At 38.1% G+C, this 19308-nt stretch overlaps 2 protein-coding genes across 5 annotated transcripts in view; one reads left to right on the forward strand and one right to left on the reverse strand.

The window, feature by feature from the left end:
* The first annotated feature begins 1633 nt into the window (after positions 1-1633).
* dbx1b (developing brain homeobox 1b) lies at positions 1634-4813 on the forward strand. Its single transcript, XM_039648106.2, has 4 exons — positions 1634-2209; positions 2410-2511; positions 3840-4039; positions 4145-4813. Exons 1-4 carry the CDS (start codon positions 1852-1854, stop codon positions 4433-4435), a joined length of 951 nt encoding a protein of 316 aa, XP_039504040.1. The 5' UTR covers positions 1634-1851; the 3' UTR covers positions 4436-4813.
* Positions 4814-5099: 286 nt separating this feature from the next.
* nav2b (neuron navigator 2b) overlaps positions 5100-19308 on the reverse strand; it is a 65320-nt gene continuing 51111 nt past the window's right edge. For 3 of the 4 annotated variants that reach the window (XM_089127917.1, XM_039647949.2, XM_089127920.1), the window contains 20 exons: positions 18481-18533; positions 18069-18092; positions 17616-17690; positions 14913-14996; positions 14608-14728; positions 14358-14524; positions 13217-13389; positions 12229-12309; positions 11644-11797; positions 11368-11515; positions 11184-11281; positions 11003-11098; positions 10754-10922; positions 10421-10656; positions 9446-9600; positions 9261-9332; positions 8866-9062; positions 8650-8768; positions 8358-8561; positions 5100-6784 (listed from right to left, as the gene is read on the reverse strand). In XM_089127917.1, the coding sequence (XP_088984043.1) occupies positions 6671-6784; positions 8358-8561; positions 8650-8768; positions 8866-9062; positions 9261-9332; positions 9446-9600; positions 10421-10656; positions 10754-10922; positions 11003-11098; positions 11184-11281; positions 11368-11515; positions 11644-11797; positions 12229-12309; positions 13217-13389; positions 14358-14524; positions 14608-14728; positions 14913-14996; positions 17616-17690; positions 18069-18092; positions 18481-18533 (2540 nt within the window). In that variant the 3' untranslated portion in view covers positions 5100-6670. The remainder of the gene's footprint in view (positions 6785-8357; positions 8562-8649; positions 8769-8865; positions 9063-9260; positions 9333-9445; positions 9601-10420; positions 10657-10753; positions 10923-11002; positions 11099-11183; positions 11282-11367; positions 11516-11643; positions 11798-12228; positions 12310-13216; positions 13390-14357; positions 14525-14607; positions 14729-14912; positions 14997-17615; positions 17691-18068; positions 18093-18480; positions 18534-19308) is intronic. The other variant, XM_089127918.1, reaches the window with a different exon arrangement.

Consider the following 19308-nt stretch of genomic DNA (forward strand, 5'->3'; position numbering starts at 1 on the left):
AAGAATAAAGTGCTTTGAACGTGCAGAAGTCCTCTTGGGTTTTCTGAAGGTGATGAGGTGTCTTAATACGACTGCCCCGGGCGGTGCTAAAAACAACTGATGCAAATCTAACGGTCGTAGGCTATTGATTTGATATAAATAGGAATAATGACATTTTAATCACTTACGTTGTTACTTGCGTGTTGATAGATTTTAATAGGCTACTTGTTTAAGGAGCGGAAAAGGCTGGCATTTGGTTAATAAAATAGGCCATCACTAATGCGAATAGTGATTGAAAATTATAATTAATATAGGCCTAATAGGCCTAAAGCTACAAATAAGTACCGGCTTTATTTGGCCAGGCTAAAAAGAAAAAAAACAATAGAAAACTTGCAAAGGGGCGTAATGGGGTATTACAGTTGTCCCAAAATTACTTGCGCTATATGCCACTCTACACATCACAGCGAAGCTCCCCCACAAAGACATCTCTTGTTTTACTAAGATGGTTGCTAAGACTTCTTAAGGTGGACTAAGAAGGCTGTCGAGCGGATCTCGTTTGAAAAAGTTTTAAAATATTGTCTAAACTCTAAAGACCCAGTATTACAATCCATTTGTGCGAAAGAGCAACGCCTGGCGCATAATTTCATGGAGATTTACTCGCCGTGTCATCTCTCAGGGCTCACGCGGACTATATCTTCCCCTCGTCTTTTTTTCCTGTCCAAATCAAAGCGCACGAGTTGACTCCGCGGAGATAAATGTGAAGGTAGATGCGAGAAAATGAATGGTTAGTGGGACAAATCCTGACAGAGAAGCGGTCAAACGCCATTAGTCACAGGTCTTAGCCCACAGGCCTCGGGATTCACCTCTTTTGGTGCATCTGACAGAAGAGAGCGTCTGTCCCAATAAAAGCCTCATAGGATCAATCCTTTTGTTCGCACTTTTTCTCGGTTTATCATATATTTTAAAGGTAGGCGTTGGCCATTTCCCCCGTGGTTCAGCAGCAAAACTTGAAAGGTTGTGCTTTGCCATATCACATTAAACCTTATCCACGTGTGGCACAGCATGTTCTCTGACCCAGCTCCTCATACAATTAAATTTCTCTTTTACTCTCGGTATCTCAATGGAAGAAAATGTTAGAGTGACCTACCTTCAACTAGGGTGAAAGTAATGTTGTCTAGTTTTGTTATTCAGGATCTATAGCAGAAAACAGGGATAACTAGGTTACAAACAATACACAGTATAAATTAGGTCGAAACAAAATGTTAAAGTGTTTTTATCATTCCTATTTAAATTACAATAATTTAAAGTAGTTAAAAGTAATATATTTACCAGGTTGTTGGTAAAGTTTTAAGTTAAACTGATTCAAATCAATTTTTAATTGTACTGTTTTCACAGAGCTTGGTTTTCCCTTTTTATGAAGCCTGGTTTATTATTTGTCTCAAGATGTAGATTGCCTAAAATAATTTCACCGCGTTTGTAGGCAAAGCAGACATTTTGTATTTGTATTTTATTGCAATCTTCGTAACGGCATGAGTCATGGCTATGACTAACTAGTCCCTTTTTATGCGTAAAAGGCCGTTGTCCGCGGATTGCTCGGTGTTGTCTAATCCAATCCGAATTTATTCTGTCCAATCAGGGCGCGTCGCCTCTGGAGTAAACGGAACTCACGTGGAGAATTTGGCTGAACTTCATTGTTAGAGCTGTCACCCATGAAAAGGCTTCTCCAGCGGTCCACTATAAAACCCCTGGAAGAGAGAGAGACAAGCAAGAGCTCCTTCATTCTGCCCTTTTGGACTCTAATCTACGCAAGCCATTGCAGTGAGAGTAGTAGCAGGTGAATTCATCGTTGTCATTTTCTTTAAAAACGGTGCAATGATGTTGCCAAGTGTTATTGCGCCACCTGCTATGTATCCGAACTTTTTAAGGCCCTCGGCGGCTCTTTCCTTGCCTCCCACTTTCCACTCGGCGTTCACCGCGCACTCGAGCTTCCTCGTAGAAGACCTTTTGCGGATCAGCAGACCTGCCACCTTCATGCACAGGAGCATCCCGTCCCCAAGTGCATCTCCTCCGGCTACAGGAGCCACAACTCTGAACAACTCCTCCGCTGCCCACGTCGCCATGTCTACGTCTTTGCCAAAAAGATCAAGCTCTCCACAAACTTCAATTTCCAACGATCCAAATTACTTGAAGTTTGGAGTGAATGCGATTCTCGCGTCAACAACACGGAACGGTAGGTTTCTCATTTGCTTATAAACTAGCAACTTAATGTAGGCTAATTGATAAAACGTCACATCTCCTAATTTTTGTTTGTTTAAAGTACGCTAATGAATAAAATAGCGATGACACTCATGTTACGCATTTGCCTGCTTTTTTATCACCTTGTACAAGTTGACTTCATTTAATTGATGTCCACTTTATTTTGTGTCATAGTTTCACCACCACCTTCAGTGCACGGGATGAATGCGAAAACATTCCCGTTCCCATGTTTTGACGGCTCATTCCACCCATTCATCAGAGCATCATATTTCCCAGGTGGGTCAACTGCACTATTAATGCAAAAATCGCTGTGTCACTTCTTAATTCGGTCAAACTGATGGGCTTTCAGAATGTGCTTCCAATGCTGGAATTTGTAGGACATTGTGGAATCAGTCTCGCTAATTTGATGCCCTATTTAGCAAACGCAGTGACTGCTGACATTTTGCACCGCTTCCCCTAATCCACAAATTAGCCGGAATTGTCATGGTCCCAATTTAAGGCGGGTCCACTCTCACAAGCAAACTGTTGGCTTCTCTTCATCGTTGCCTTTTCCCACCGAGCCAGTGTACTTAGTTACTGATTGGCAACAATGCTTTCAGCACCATGACCAATTGGTCAGCTCCCTCTGGGCAGCCACACACAGACCCGTCGTTGACTTGAGCATGCTGCTGATAGGCATTTACCAGTCATGGACTAATTCCCCTATTAGCTTCTATTCAGTGTTTCAATATTCTCACAAGACCACATAGCGTGTGGGGAGTCTTCACGGGACGTCCAAGCTAAAGTTTTGGTCTCATGTAGCAGCATGAAAATTGCCTAACAAGGTGTAGTAGTCTTAATTAGGTTAGAGTGTCTCAAGTAGCAAATACATGGATTGTATAGTTACTTAAAATTTCCTCTACACAATTTAATGTTTACAACAACCTCATTTGTACGTGGGTTAACGCTAAATCTATTACGTATACCTCAGAGAAAACCAATAAAAGTGGGTCTACTTTGCGTTAAGCTTCATGTCCATCACTCCAGTGAATGCGGGCTACAAATAGCCTTGTGGATCGTGCACTCATTCAGACCAACGATAATAGACTGATTCTTTTCACCGCGGTGTGAATACGTCAACAAAACAACTTGAGCAGTATGAATGGCTTTTCGTGTCCATTTAATGAAAATATTTGGGGGCAAACATAGTCCCCCGCCATCAGTATTCTCAAAATGTCCCTGGCATGCCGTTGTGTTTAGTTTTTAAGTGTAAATCTCTTTTGTGGCCGTAATATATGGCTTTAGTGGCCTGTCCTAAGCCTTTTTCAGTCAGTTCATTACTACACAATTACCGTCCACGCTTCATTAGCACCTCTATCTTTCACTGGAGCGCTCTGAATGACTGCTCGCCCTTGTTACCATACCAATGCTTTTGGGAACCAAGCAATGTGCTAATTAGCTTCCTCGTTCCGTATCACTCAAATTTATAAAAACATTAAAGCCCAACTTTCATTCCAAGCCCAATGAGAGCTTCCTGTTCTTAGAAAACACCAATATTTGCTTTTTTTGAGGGAAACATTAATAATATCGACTTTTAAAATAATTTGTTTCTTTCTCTCTTATAGCATCTTCAGCAGTGCCCATTCCCGGAACTTTCGCATGGCCGCTCACGGCTCGAGGGAAGCCGAGGAGAGGAATGCTTCGACGGGCAGTCTTCTCTGACGTGCAGCGCAAAGCATTGGAAAAGATGTTTCAGAAACAGAAGTACATCAGCAAACCAGACAGAAAGAAATTGGCGGCGAAACTTAGCCTCAAAGACTCTCAGGTAAGCTGAAGTTGTCCACAAACATTTTTTTTGTATCGTACCTTTGTGTGTGGATGTCTGAGGTAAATTGGTCGCGCTCATGTTTTGCTTACTCTTTGTTGTCAGGTAAAAATTTGGTTCCAAAACCGAAGAATGAAATGGCGCAATTCCAAAGAAAGAGAGCTTCTATCGTCAGGAGGTTGCAGGGAACAAACTTTGCCTACGAAAATGAACCCCAATCCTGACCTGAGCGACGTTGGAAAAAAGTTCGAAAATGACGCGGCTCTGAGAGAAAGCCCGCGCGCGCCAATCAGAGATCACGAGCTCAACGCAGATTTACTTTTCAAGTCGCCTTCGATTTCCAGCAAGCACTCAGACTTCTCAGAATCAGAGGACGAGGAAATAACCGTGTCATAATCATTAAACAGACTATGTAATTTCCAGTGAGTTATGTTTATGCACAAAAACTTTGTGAAACGTTTTCAGAAACGTTGTACACGATAGCTGTGTGAACTTTACTGATAGGAAAGCTCTCAGTTGAAGGGACAATGATGTAACCGCTGCGTTTTTGGCAGCTTGTATAGTGTTTTGTATGAATATTTTGTATGGAATTTTTATACTAAGATTATTATAATCTTTCTTAATGATTTGGGATACTTGTCTATATTCTTAAATACGTAGATGGCACATTTCTAACTTAAAAAAAATCTTATATTATTTTGTATACTGATGTTTTTTTTGTAAAAAATGTATATACATGTGAACAAAAATATTTTTACAAATTAAAAAATCCAAAGCAAATTACCAACATTTCATTTTTGTGTTTATCTGGCTTGAAAAAATAATTTCATGTTATTTATATGGCCATAGATATTTTATTGAATAGACTTTTCTTAATTTACAAGCAATATTTGTAACTGTGTGTCTGGAGACAGTTTCAACAAATAAATTTAAGTTAAAAAAGTGATAAGATACATTATAAGTCCTGCCAATGACAAATGAGACTTGTTTACTCCTTCCTCAACTTCTGAAAAACATAACTGTTGACAACTTGCCACTGAATAACTGACAGAAACTGATATTTGAACAGGAAAATGATCACATTTATTGCAAAAAAGGTCACATGCAATCACTAGGCTGAAAAAGATAATTAAACATGAACAACTTTAAAACCATTTCTCTTAAAGACTACACCAACAACAAAATAGGAGGCAAATATTTACAAAAATATAGTACAACTGAAAATATACACAAGTAAAATCAAAACTTGTTACCTGCAATTTATGGAAAATTAGACAATCTGCCTCTTTTATTATTATTATTATTTAAACTCATTTCAATAGGCTATATTCACACAATTGTTTTCACATGTAGATGTGTTTAAAGAAAAAAAAGTGTTGTCTTGGCAGTACTTGAAGCACAACAAGAGTATTTGGCGGGATATAACACAGAAAAACACAAACAAGAACAGAAATACTCCATTAAAACATGTTCCAGGAAATTATTTTAAACATTTTGGAAACAAAATGCAATCTTTTAAATAAAGCAACTCGCAGTAATCCATTTGGATCTCACACTAATGTTTGCCACATTAATACTGCTGAGGGGGCCACTAGACACGCAAACCCTCAATTCAGACTAAAGCACATCACATGCATCCATGTGCCAGACCCTTTCAAATGCATGTCTAACTACCCCCCCCCCCCCCCCATGAAGTTTCTTTCTCCATTCAACAAGTATTTTAGAAAAACATACTGAACACAGAGGACATTTGTTCCTCCAAATTATTTGGGAATGAGAATTATAAAAGAGGTCCGTTTTGGCTTCCTAATATCAACAGGTTGCATTGTATAATGCCACTGTCTCTTGATGGATGTCTGGTTTTTGAGTATTCAGATTGTTGAATGAACCACATTCATTTGACTAAAGTTTTACCAGAAATTCGGTCATGATGAGGTTAAATATTCTTTGCATAGAGATTATTGCACTACATTAAGAGGCAAAAAATATTCTCCTGGCACAAAATGATAGAACAAACAATTTCGCTTTGATATTGTATCATCACTTTTACAAACACCTCTTAATGATAAACAAGTTACCAAAACACTTTCTTTCTTTTTTTTTTTGCCAAAAAGCGACCACAATATAGCTCACGTTACAATATACATCTCTGTAGGTCCCACAGATAGTGCATCATTTGAAGGCTATAATGTCCTTGCATTATTTGTATTTATAGAAAGGTAGAAATCTAAGACATAAGCAAGCCCATCTCAACCTATTACACAAACATTGTAAGGCATTGTTCTCAAGTTCAGCACCAAAGTTCACTAGTGCATTAAAGTCAGGCAACATGATATCCTTTTAGAAAGTATAATATGAAAGAAAATACACGTGACTTGGTACCAGTGTTCAATTTGAACCTCCTTATTGAACAGACTTATACCGCCATCTACAGTCCATTTGAGGAAATAACGCTCTCTGAAGCTCTTGAGCATGTTTTCCCTCGATTAGTGTCTTACTGAGCAATGATGATTTTTTACGGGTTTCCAGCACCCTATCCTGTAGGTTTCCAGCACCCTGTAGATTCCCAAAAAAAAGCCGGATCTGATATTAAAAAGTCTCTATTTCGTAATTTAACATTTGAAAGTGTTTTCACAGTGTAGATTCTAGTGAAGAGTCACCAAGGCTGTTGCTGGTGGAATCACTATCATAGCTCTCCGTTCCAGTGCAGTGGGCCGTCTCCTTCAGCCTCATTAGCATATTCATCTGTGGTGGAGGAACAGCTTTTATTACATAGTAAAATCTATCTATCTATCTATCTATCTATCTATCTATCTATCTATCTATCTATCTATCTATCTATCTATCTATCTATCTATCTATCTATCTATCTGTCTATCTATCTATCTATCTATCTGTCTGGGCTCGACATTAAGCCTCGTCACGTGGCAAGTATATCGGTCATTCAGTTGTCCGAGTAAAAAAAGCTGGTGCTGGTGCGGAAAAAAATAGGATTTTGGTGTTAATATTAATAAATATAAATTATTCTGAAGGAATACTCCCAATAAGTGTTCTATAGGCTTTGACATGTTTAAATCTGCATATTTGTGATATTTACCCATTTTTTTACCTTTATAAAAAGGCTTTTTTTCCTTAATCTTATTAAATGTATGATTCATCTTTTGTTTCAAATTTTTAAATTTGAATAATAAATTCAATTAGAATAAGAGACTAATTGGCTGTTACCAATCAAATTCAATCATTTACACTGACAAATTACAACTTTAATTAAATAATGTTATGAGATCGTTTTAAATATTTTAAGAACGATTCTTTTAAACATGAAACTAAAGCGCCAGTAGGTGGCAGGGCGTCATGGAGTCATTCATTCAAACGATTTGTTCAAACGGCTGATTCATTCAAGACTGAAGAAGTTGTTTATGAAGGAGTCATTGAATCTGGCCGATTTGTTGAAAATACTGAATCCTTCAGTAATGAAAACAAGGCTGAGTGTTGCTGTGAGATGCACTACGGTTCTGCTGTGAACTATTTTCACTGCTGAAACGGCTTAAATATTGCATCAAAATGTAGGCATTTACTTCACAGACTGTATGTCGTACTTGACGAAACCATGGAAGCGAATCTGAACAGATTCAATAGTAGAGAGGTATGAATACATTCTAGCCATTTCATTCTTAACCAACGTACAGCTGGAATAAGGAATTAAACTTGAGCGTTTGAGCAACCGATCTCGAACCTGAATCGAACTGAATCATTCTTTTGAACCGGTTCTTTTTAGTGAACCGGTCGAACCAGTTCACCAACTCGAACTGAATCGTTCAAAACAGTATGCGTCTTGTGTCAGCGCTGATCCAAAGTTTTCTAAAGTTACTTGCTTACGGACGTGCCTGACAGTCTCTCTCACTCGAAATAAACCAATATCAATGTTGAAAGAACTGATGAGCACGAGCAGCTGATACTGAGCATGCGTACTAAGTTACCGTATGTTATAAAAATCCATGATCCAATTTAGCGGAAGTGAGAGACTCAGTTTTGAATGCTTATATCTCCTAAATGCAAATTTTGTTGTTGTTTTAGAACACACCAGCTTATTCATAATCTAAGGCTAACATATTCATACTAAGAGCTGAAAAATATAACTTTCAGGGTGCCTTTAAACTCTCGTATGAAATCAGTGTTCCATTTTCAGTCGTTATAGTATTCAGGAAAGCGTTAATTTCGAGCCCTGTGAGTGTGAGTGTCTATAAATTTTACAGACACATACACACACACACAGCTACATATCAGAGATATTTGGGTTCTATAATTTAAAACTTACCAGTGGGTCTTCTTCTGATTTTCCCAGAGCAGGTTGTTTGCCTGGACTGCCCTCCTGAGATATATTGTACCCGTCAAACCCTACGTCCTCTGGCCGAAGTCGCAGCAGGGAATGCCATTCGTGTTGTTGTGGACTTGCCACCCAAGGGAAGCTCTCCATCACCCACTTCGCAGGGTCTTCCCATGCTGCCTTGCGCCCATACATCTGCAGAACACATGAGAAAGTGTTCGTTTGCTTGCTTTAGCATCCTGCTACAGCAACAGATACAACATATGATGGAAGACGGCCTTACCTGTAGCCCTTCTTTCACAGCCTCCAGCATGTAAGGAATGATGGAGTAGTTCCACAGATCGGTGAACCACACTCTTGAGCCTTCTACATCCATTGGGCAGGACAGAAAGAGCCGAGGACCTACGGTGATTTTATTCATTTAAACCATCATTAGAAGGAATTGAGGAACTATCAGGTAGGCATCTGGGTGATTGTGACTGGCTGTGGCCTCACTCACCAATTGTGACATCAGAAGAACTATGTGTTTCCAAAAAGCGGTTGAGATTATGCCAAACACACGGGATCCACTCTATAATTTTAACTAGTTCGCCGTTCCTCACACGACTGCTGATCTCGGTTTCTAGAAGCCTCCGCCGTAGGAATCGACCCAGAAAACCTTTCACTGGTTCAGTATGATTGGCACATAAAATCCATCTGAAATAAGAGACCAAGTATAAGACCAGTTCCACCTTTATGCATGCATTTGAGAAATGCTTGTGGGCCAACTTGTCGAGATTTGGGGTATTGCACCCAACTAACTCCAGTTGTATATGCTGTATTATAATATAAAAAAAAAAAATCAGGAAAATAATGCTAATACAGCATCACACTGTAATCTGAATGGGATTATACCTGAAATTATGATGAAGATGTAGATTTGGAGTGGGTGATGGGGTTTGATTCATGGTTCCAATGATGCATGGACTGTGAGAAAATAATACAAATAAATATAAATTAAATATATTGTGAAACATGAAAATATCTGCATTTTCACAGAATCCTTCATTGATATAAACTGGTGTGTGTGTGTTGCTCACCACTGGTGGCTTTTGCAGTTGAGCAGCCCGTTGAAAATCTCGGCCAGCGAACTGACATGGTGAAGGTTATCCAGTATGAGCACCACAGGCATGTCCACAGCCGGTTCACTGTTTTTACACTGGTCCGCCAGGTTGGACAAGTACTGCTTCAGCTCCTGTATAATACGCATTGAACCTTATTACAGGAACCTTTAAATTTCCCTCACGCTGAAAGCGAAAACTTGTTTTTTTGAAGTGTTTCAAATCAGTGAAATGACCTGAAGGAGTAGTTCATTTTTAAAAAAAAACTTTTGCTGATAATTTACTCACCCCCATGTCATTCAAGATGTCCATGCTTTTCTTTTCTTCAGTTGAAAAGAAATTAAGGTTTTTGATGAAAACATTCCAGGATTTTCTCCATATAATGGACTTCAATGGGAACCAAACGGTTCAAGGTCCAAATTAGAGTTTCAGTGCAGCTTCAAAGGGCTTTAAACGACACCAGACGATGAATAAGGGTCTTATAGGACCCTCCGAGTCATGACTCAAAAAAAGATTTGTTCATTTTGATGAACGAGTTTGAACAGGAGAGTCACAAACGCTCATCACAGACCAGAGCAAGGCAAGCTTTTGTGCTTATAAAACTTTTTTATTTATTTTTTAAATCACCAATCGTTTCGCTAGAAAAGACCCTTATTCATCGTCTGGTGTCGTTTGAAGCAGCACTGAAACTCTCATTTGGACCTTGAACCGTTTGGTTCCCATTGAAGTCCATTATATGGAGAAAAATCCTGGAATGTTTTAATCAAAAACCTTAATTTCTTTTCGACTGAAGAAAGAAAGACATGGACATCTTGGATGACATGGGTGTGAGTAAATTATCAGCAAAAGTTTTTTTATAAGTGAACTACTCCTTTAAATCAGCTTCCCATAATCTCCCACTGCTGTTAATAAATGATTGCATTCCATTTTATTTATTCAAGCAGCTTCGCTGACCTTAGTAGTTTTGTTATCAACATTGAAGGTGGCGATTGCTTGATGCTCCAGATGTTTTCCCTCTTTTCGGACCATATACTCGGCTAGTCTGCTGGCCAGAAAGCTCTTCCCTGTGCCAGAGGGCCCTGAAAAGATGATTCGTCTGTGTTCCTCAAGCTGAGAGATGTATTGCTGCAGAACCGGCTTTGGAATGAGCGTCTCGAAAGCCAAACTGTCCAGACTGCCGTCAGACAAGTCTGTTGAAGGAGAGAGAGGGTTTAGATCATGAGGAAACTGCCAGTGACCTCTTTTGTCAATGTGTCATGTTTTCTTATAAAAGAGCACTGAGCGTACCTTTCAGCTTGACAGAGATGGTATCGCTTTCTCCCACAAGATAACCGCAGGGCAGGAGTTCTGGTGTATCTGCATCACTGGCGCGATGGATGTCTCCAATGCTGTACTCCATCACACTGTCAGTGTTCAAACCCAAGTGTGTGACAGGATCTACACAGATGATATATTCCTGTTGGAGTGATAGAAACATGACGTGTGATTGTGTTGTGAAGAACTTTTTGGCTCAAATGTCACTGTGAGTTTTTGTACCTTAAAAAGGCGCCTGACTACCCCGTCTAGTACGTCCCATTTGGTTTTTCCACTGACACCAATGCAGCCCAGCAGGAACTGAGAAGGTCTACACTCCTGCCAAAAGCAACAGAAAGAACCGCTTGAGGAGACAGTGATGGGATCACAGGGTTATTTTAGCTGAAATGTCTTTGACTTGTACCTCTTTCCAGTCTGGATCCTTCTCCAGACTGACCACAACCTTCACATGCTGTCCCTCTTTCCAGGAACTTCCATCTCCACTATCTTCTAGCAACATATCTAAGCATCAACAAAGAATGTCTATAGTTTATAACAGATTTCTTTGAAAAATACCATAATTCTTAAATTTGAAAAGTCTTTTATACCTAAGCTTGTGGATTCTGTGAGGCTAAGTTGAGAGGAAAGGCCAACAGACGAAGGGGAGATGGACATCTGAGAAGGCGCTCTGTTACCGCTTCCTCGGCTCTCAATCTTCAATCGGTCATTTTCCACTTTTAGCCTTTCGATCTCAATCTATTAGAATAAAATTACGTTTGTGACACCTCTTCAAAATTAAGCAACATTACATCAAAACATATTTAATGTTTAAGTAAGAAGTATGTATAAGAGCATTTAAACAATGTGTTTAAGAAGACGCTCACTTGCATGCGGTTCATGGATTCGCGAAGCTGGTCCAGTTGGTGGGCAGAGCTTAAAGCCTCCAATCTGATGTCTGTAAGTTTCATTTCTTTATCGCGCAGATCGCTGCGCAACTGCATGACTGTTTCAGCCTCGCTGTCCGTACACTCAGAGATCCTGTGAAAAACGCATACGTTATATCACACACAAAAAAGACAATGATTAAGAAATGCTTTAGCAAAACACAAAAAATATGACAAAAAAAAGCAAAAGCAATATATAAACAAAATAAATAAATACAAACAAAACAACAAAAAATACAATCATTTAAGATTAGTTTATTGTTTTGTGTTTTGGAAAAATCACAAACCATCAGAAAATGATTATCTGTGAAAGTGAATTTTCTTTTAATGAACTATAGAGTAGTGAATAAATACGTCGATTCATAAATAGCAGCAATACTTAATTATTTATGAATCAGGGCACACAGTTTTAAAATTAGTAATTGCTCAGGATGAATAAGTCCTGAAAGGCAAATCTAGCTGTCATTGGTTGAACGTCAGTTCTTGGAACTGATCATTGGTATGATTTGTGCCATTCTCTTTTACCGTGCCAGTGAGGCAGACCTCATGGTCTCTCTGCTACAGCCCCAGACAGGCCCGTGTGCAGGCAGGGAGGACAGTTGAGGACTATGAACATACACATATATCAACCATGAGAGAAACTCTGAGGGTGTTCCATGTTGCATTGGACATTTATAAACTGTTATATCCGACAGTGCCATCACATTGAGAGTTACTCAGTAGCAACATAAAATCTCGGTGTGTGTAAGTTTGTAGTTTATAAAATGGGTGGTATTTTCCAAATACACCACCTAGTCCTAGACTAAATCACATTGTAAATGGTGCTTGTCTATTATAAATCCTTCCTCCATCCAAAATAAGGGTTTAAAAGGATAGTTCGTCAAAAAAAGAAGATATTTTGAAGAATATCAGTAACCAAAAAGTCTTTTTTTTTCCATACTCTGGAAGTTGATGGTGCTTGGTTACTGATTTTCTTCAAAATATATTCTTCTGTGTTAAGTAGAAGGAAAAAAATGCATACAGGTTTGGAACAAATTGAGAGTGAGTATATAATGACAGAATTTGAATTTTTTGGTGAACTATCCCCTTCAAGAAGTTTCCAGAAATGTGCTAACCAAACCAAAATTGTTAACAGATTGTTATTTTTATGGGAAAATAAGAAATAATAATACATTGATTATTTATAACAAATGAATAATATAATAATAAAAGAAATATAAAAAAAATAAATAAAATTAAAAGAAATTATTTTTTTAAATAAACAGTAATAAATGATAATAATTATACGTTTAATTAATGTAGAATTAATAATAAAATATTTAATTTTGTTTTAATGTAACACGTGCACACTAAAAATAGAATAGGGGATTATGGGTTTAGTTTGGGTTCATTGTAATACTATTCTTATTAACAGGTTTTATTATTATTAATAATAATAAAAAAAAGAGTAATAAATGAATAAAATAAAATGTATTAATATAATAATATAAAATTATTGTTGTGAGGATCTTACAGAGAGTTGGAGTGGGATTTGCGTATCATGGGAGAAGAGGCTGTCGATCCGCTATATGGAAGTTTGGGTGAAGATGGCAGAGAAGAGTCCGTCATCTCTTCAATGTCCGAGTGAGAGGATGCCGATTTGGGAGACTTTTTCTTCCCGAATGCTTGTTTAAAGGAGCTCCGCAGCTGTGGAAGAAACAATCTGTTACTAAGACACTTTTGTCACAAAATCTGCCAGTGGTCCCTTTAAAACTGTCAAAGAGTATAAAAGGTTATGTTAAAAATATTCTGAAGGAGATATTTATCTCATCTTACCTCAAACACCTGTACCATGACATGAAAGCACAGGGGAAATCGGACAAAAACATTTAGCTAAAACGTTAATCGCTTTTGGTAGAGTTTAATATAATCTAAAAATGTGTTTTGGATCCAGTCTATGACATTCTGAAGGAGGGGAGATCATCTTCACTACATAAATTGAATAAATCACACTGGTGCCATCTCTAAAACCACACAACACCATCAACACTATAACAACAAGGTTAGAATCACATACATAGTTATCAGGTGCTTTTCCTCCCCCAGATGATACAGCCTGAATGCAAAAGGACAAATGAATTTACGATACCGATAACTGATATTCATTCTAAACTTTCAACAAAAACAAAGCCAACAGGTATCAACCCACACCAAACTCACAATATCATTCTGTTTATAAGCACATGCTGCAGTTCTGTCGTCTGCCACTTTAAAGGCTCAAGCTCTTTAAAGCAACATGGACTCTGATTGGCTGTCAATGTTTTTATCAAAAATCATTCTGAAAGCATTTCTAACAATATCGTTTCTCTGTGCTGTAATCATCATAGTTGTAATGTGGACTATTTAATGTTATAATTACAGTTATCATCCTTGGTGTGAAGAGACTTTGGCAGCTAAATAACTAGGACACTTTTTCTTTGGTAAAATATTCACATTTCCTCCACCACATGAAGGTTGATGACTAAAATAATCAAAATAATTAAAATAATCCAATCTAGTATTGGCCTAACTCCAAATAGCCTGTTTAGTCTTGGAGAGAAGCATGTATTAAGAGAAAAGAAGATATTTTGGAAGAACTGTATGCATTTATTTGATGGACAGGCTGGAACACTTACCCAGTTCTTCTTCTTCTTCTTGTTCTTAGCGTCGAGCTCCAGGTTGCTGCCGATGCTGGAGTGGCTGGTGGCGCTGGTCATGCTGGAGACGCTGTCCGAGGAAGGCTGCCTGTGGATCCGCAACTCCCGCCCGGACTGAGGCGACCCGCTAACAGAGTCTAGAGAAACTGAGGGAGATAAGGAATAATAAAAACAAACCATAGGCAAAAATTACTGTTTATTTTATTGTAATAAAGACATGAGAGCTCACCTTTTCGGTTTGTTGATGTTGGGTCTGGTGTGTTAATGACTCCATTGATTGTGGCTTGAGTCGCCGAGTTCTGCTTCTGAAGGAGCTCAATGTTCTTCCTCAAGTCATTCAGCTCTGAGTCCTGCAAGTACACAAATATTAAACGACAAAATCATTTTTAAATATCACATCAAATGCTATTTAGACTCTTTATGATGTTGTTTTCCTCATAGGGACATTTTCACATGGTACAATGTTCAGGTTAGAGTATCTACCTGAGGACTTCAAAAAGCAGCTCTTTCTCACACACACACACACACACACACCTTCTGTTCCGCCGTCACCGTCAGACTCTGCAGCCGGATGGTCATGTTTCCTAAACTCTGCTCAAAAGCCGCCACAAGGTGAGACTGGGGACACACAAATTCATTTACAAGGTAAATCAGTTATATTTTAATAAGCAAAATGCCATAAATGGACAAAGACTCTGAGAAGTAGTAGAGTTAAACCAGATGTTGAGCAGTCAACTAAAGCATGATCACATTTCTAGAAAAATGTGGGTTCCAGCTTGTCAGTAATGCATCAAAAAGTGCCAAATATGTCTGTGAGACTGGGCTTTGAGATAAAGACAAGCTGTGGCATGAACTTGGGTTTTTAAGCTGCAAAAACTGGTAAAAGCTCCATTCATCTCCATTGCCAATCTAAAGACCCTCACCTAAAGTAAACAAACCAGAAATACCTTTTAAAATTGTATTGATAATACACTGTAAAAAAAAAAAATTGTTGTTGGTTTAACCTAAAAAACTAAGTAACCTGGTTGCCAATAAATTTTAAGTTGATTGAACTGGAAAAAGTGAGTTAATACAATGAAGGAGATTGATTTAATCATCAGAAACTCAAAATAATAAGTTATCTGAACTAAATAAATTATTTAAGTTGATTTGACAAAAGAAAAAATGTTAATGATAAATAAAAATCTTGAAAATATTTTTTTTACAGTGTATATTTTCAACAACAAATAATACAATTACACAATAATAAATACTACTAATAAATAATACATAATTACAATAGAATTATTATCATTCTTATATAATATATAGTAGGTGACGCCTTATAAAAATTGTATTTATAATATATTACAATGCAATTAGGTATTGTTATTGGGTAATAACATACCACTGGATGGCACGATTGACCAATTAGAATCAAGTATTCCACAGAGCTGTAGAATAATAAACAACATGCATCCCACAAAACACACCCACAACTGCAATTTAATTAAACTTTTGTGGTTTGTATATGGAAAACCACAGAGTAACGTTCACTAAAGCATGTACACAACAGCTTGATAACTCAAAAACATGAGTCACACAACCTGTTCCACACGACAACAAAAGATTAATCTCAAGAGCTCAAATTATCAATCAAAATCCTCAAAATATACTCCCTCAAGGTAACATCATACGAAAAAAAAAAAAACGGCTCATAAAATAAATCATTAAAAGCATCAAAAAGACAAACAGAGCAGTCAAACCACGATCTTTACCCCACCTCACTGAGATCTCGCTTCCTCCATTTTACTTGGCTCTTGGGGTGACCGAGTGGCTTTGGTTTAGTCCTCTCACAGACCCTCCTCAAGGATGGGTAATTATTCAGAGGCTGCCAAATTACTCGAGTGCGGTTGCCTTTGCCTGTCAACATCTCTGGGGCGATGAACTGCGCGTGAAGACACCGAGGACGACGTGCACATTCGATTTCTGCTCAGCTGTAGCCGCCAAAAATGAGCAACCACGCTCGTAAACAAGTTACACAACAAGCGTATCAACATGCAACATAAGCCGATAATCAAGGGCCTGGAGATCTGGATGACTTCCATCGGAGGGAGTCACAGGTTTGTGTTTGGGCATGTGCTGTTTTAAACATCAGATAACCTTCAATAAGTTTTCCTCAAAGGGATTTTTATTATCCAAGCAGAGTAGCAGTCGGTGCAAAACCCAGAAGTGCAAAAGCCTCCAGTTTTGTTTGTGAAGCCTGTATGAGAGCTGACGGATGGATGGGGGTTTTAGGATGTGACGATTCATTAGGTTATGAAGGCCAAATGCGGGCTGTCATATTTGTAGTTATTGAGCAAATAATTCCACTCCGCATGACACACAGATCAAATTACAAACAATCTTACTCAATACACTGTAAAACACTAGAACAAAAGTTAAAATCACTCTTTTACCAACTGTTAAAGGTGTACAAAAGTCAAAACATCACTACAAAATCCAACTTGAAGCAGTTCTGCAATTACTAACCACACCTTTGGTAACACCACAATTTCCGAAGCCAAAAACCATTTAAAATGACCACTGAGCATACAGTATATGAGCCAAAACATTAAAGGGATACTCCACTTTTTTTGGAAATAGGCTCATTTTACCACTCCCCCAGATTTAAAGAGTTGGGTTTTACCGTTTTCCATTCATCCATTTAGCCAATTTTTTGATATTTAGAAGAATATCAGTAACCAGAGAGTTTCTGGTCTCATTGACTTCCATAGTATATTTTCTTCCCACTATGGTAGTCAATGAGACCAGATACTGATAGTCTGGTTACTGATATTCTTCTAAATATCAAAAAAGCGGCTAAATGGATTTGAAAACGGTAACTCTAGTGGTAAAATGAGCCTATTTGCCCAAAAAAGTGGAGTATCCCTTTAAGACCACCAGCCTAATATGTGGTTGGTCCTGAAACAGCACCGACCCACCGAGGCATGGACCTCTGAAGGTGCCCTGTGTCATCTGGTACCTAGACGTCAAGTTCTGTAGGCTGCGAGGTCCAGCACATCCCACAGATGCTCATCTGGATTAAGATCCAGAGGCCAAGACCTTGAACTCTTCGTCATATTCTTCAATCTATTCCAACAATATTCTTCAATCCATTCCTCGACACCATTGTCATGAATGGGTATACCTGGTTTGCAGAAATGTTTAGGTAGGTGGCACTTGTCCAAAACCAAAACGACTGCCTAGTGTACTCACGTTGGCACTGAGCTGTGTTGTAAGAGCCGAGACCTTCTCCTGTGATGAGTCCAGTTCTCTCCGAAGCTTACGGATCTAAACATACATTAAAGTCAGTTATTCAAACACAAGTCATGCTGCTAGAAGCTGATTTCTGAAGCTTATGTGGAACCAGTTTGTGGTTTCTCATATAATAATGTGTTAAGGAGAGACTGGCCCTTGATCAGCATGAAAGAGAAACTTTGGTTTCAGACATAAAACACAGAGATTAAAGAGTAGATATCAAGGACAGTTACCAAGAAGACCATCATGACAAACACAGACATTTTCAAGGGTTTAGAAAAAGAGTTACATCAAAGTGTGTTTAAAATTACAAACCAGCTGAGAAAAACAGTGTTTTGGACAGTTTACAGGCTCCCATGTGCAACACACTCAATAATTTACATTATAAGAAATGATGGGTGCTGTTCTCACCTCTGTCTGAGCCTTTTCTTCAGGCTAGAGATGGACAAGGAGGAAAACATAAAGATTAATTGTTTGAAAAAGTTGAGCATCCATGTAAAGAAAAGGTACTTAAATGGGTTTAGTTCACCCACAAATGAAAATTCTGTCATCCTTTATTCACCCTCATGTTGTTCTAAACCTGCTCCTTTCTTTTGTTGAACACAAAAGAAGATATTTTGAAGAATGTTGGTAACCAGCCAGTTGATGGCACCCATTGACTTCCATAGTATTTTTTCCCCCTACTATGAAAGTCATTGGTGCCTATTTTGTTTGCTTACCAACATTCTTCAAAATATCTTCTTTTGTGTTCAGCAGATGTATACAATAAACTTTAACCAATAAACTTTAGCATTTAGCATCAATTTAAAATCTTTTGACTCACCGTAGAGTAAACTGATGACGTGCTAGACACCAAAGACAAAGAGGAGCCATGAACTATGGAGAGAAGAAAACTTCAGTCAAAATAATATCAAGCATTACAGAGGCATGCGAGTCATTGCAAAACTAGCATGAAAAATTAGCAGGATAAGCTAGCACATGCTGAAACAAACACTACGAAGTGCTTATAACCGTTACAGCCCGTATATTTATTATAATGTGTTTTTCTTAATGTGTTGGCGAACCAACAAACATAGAAAGAACAAAAAGGCAATAAAAGCTTGAAAACCCCCCCGAATGTACTGTGAAATCATTTGTGGATTAGAGGGTATTAAACGTGACGTTGCGATACAAGGTTATAAATCCCCTTTACTGCATATTTGCAAAGAATTATGAGTTTGTGTGTTCCTCTCATTGTATTTTCAAATATAAAAAAATAACTATGTCAAGTACTTAAACTAACCTGCCTTTGAGGTTGCAAAAGTCAGTGTTTATGACAAATCTTAAGGAATATATGATTCCTTCACGCTCCACAGAAGCAGCTTAAGGGTCGTTTTAGCCTCACTGAACTTTGAGAACATTAGAGAACATTGAGAACAATTTTTTAATCACTAAGCTATTATATTATTTTACTTTAGAAAGACATGAATATTGTTGACTCGAAATATTAAATATGGTTGGCTCTCTAACAATTTGCTTGTGATGTCAGAAGAGTCAATTTGGGTAAAGGACTCTGCTAAATGAATACATATTGATTACTAATTGTATGAAAAAAATTATTTGTTTATACACACACAGTCACGGGACACATTTAGGTACACTATTAGATTCA

This window comes from Pimephales promelas, chromosome 25 (genome assembly GCF_988280905.1).
Source record: "Pimephales promelas chromosome 25, fPimPro1.hap1.1, whole genome shotgun sequence".
NCBI classification, from domain to species: Eukaryota; Metazoa; Chordata; class Actinopteri; order Cypriniformes; family Leuciscidae; genus Pimephales; species Pimephales promelas.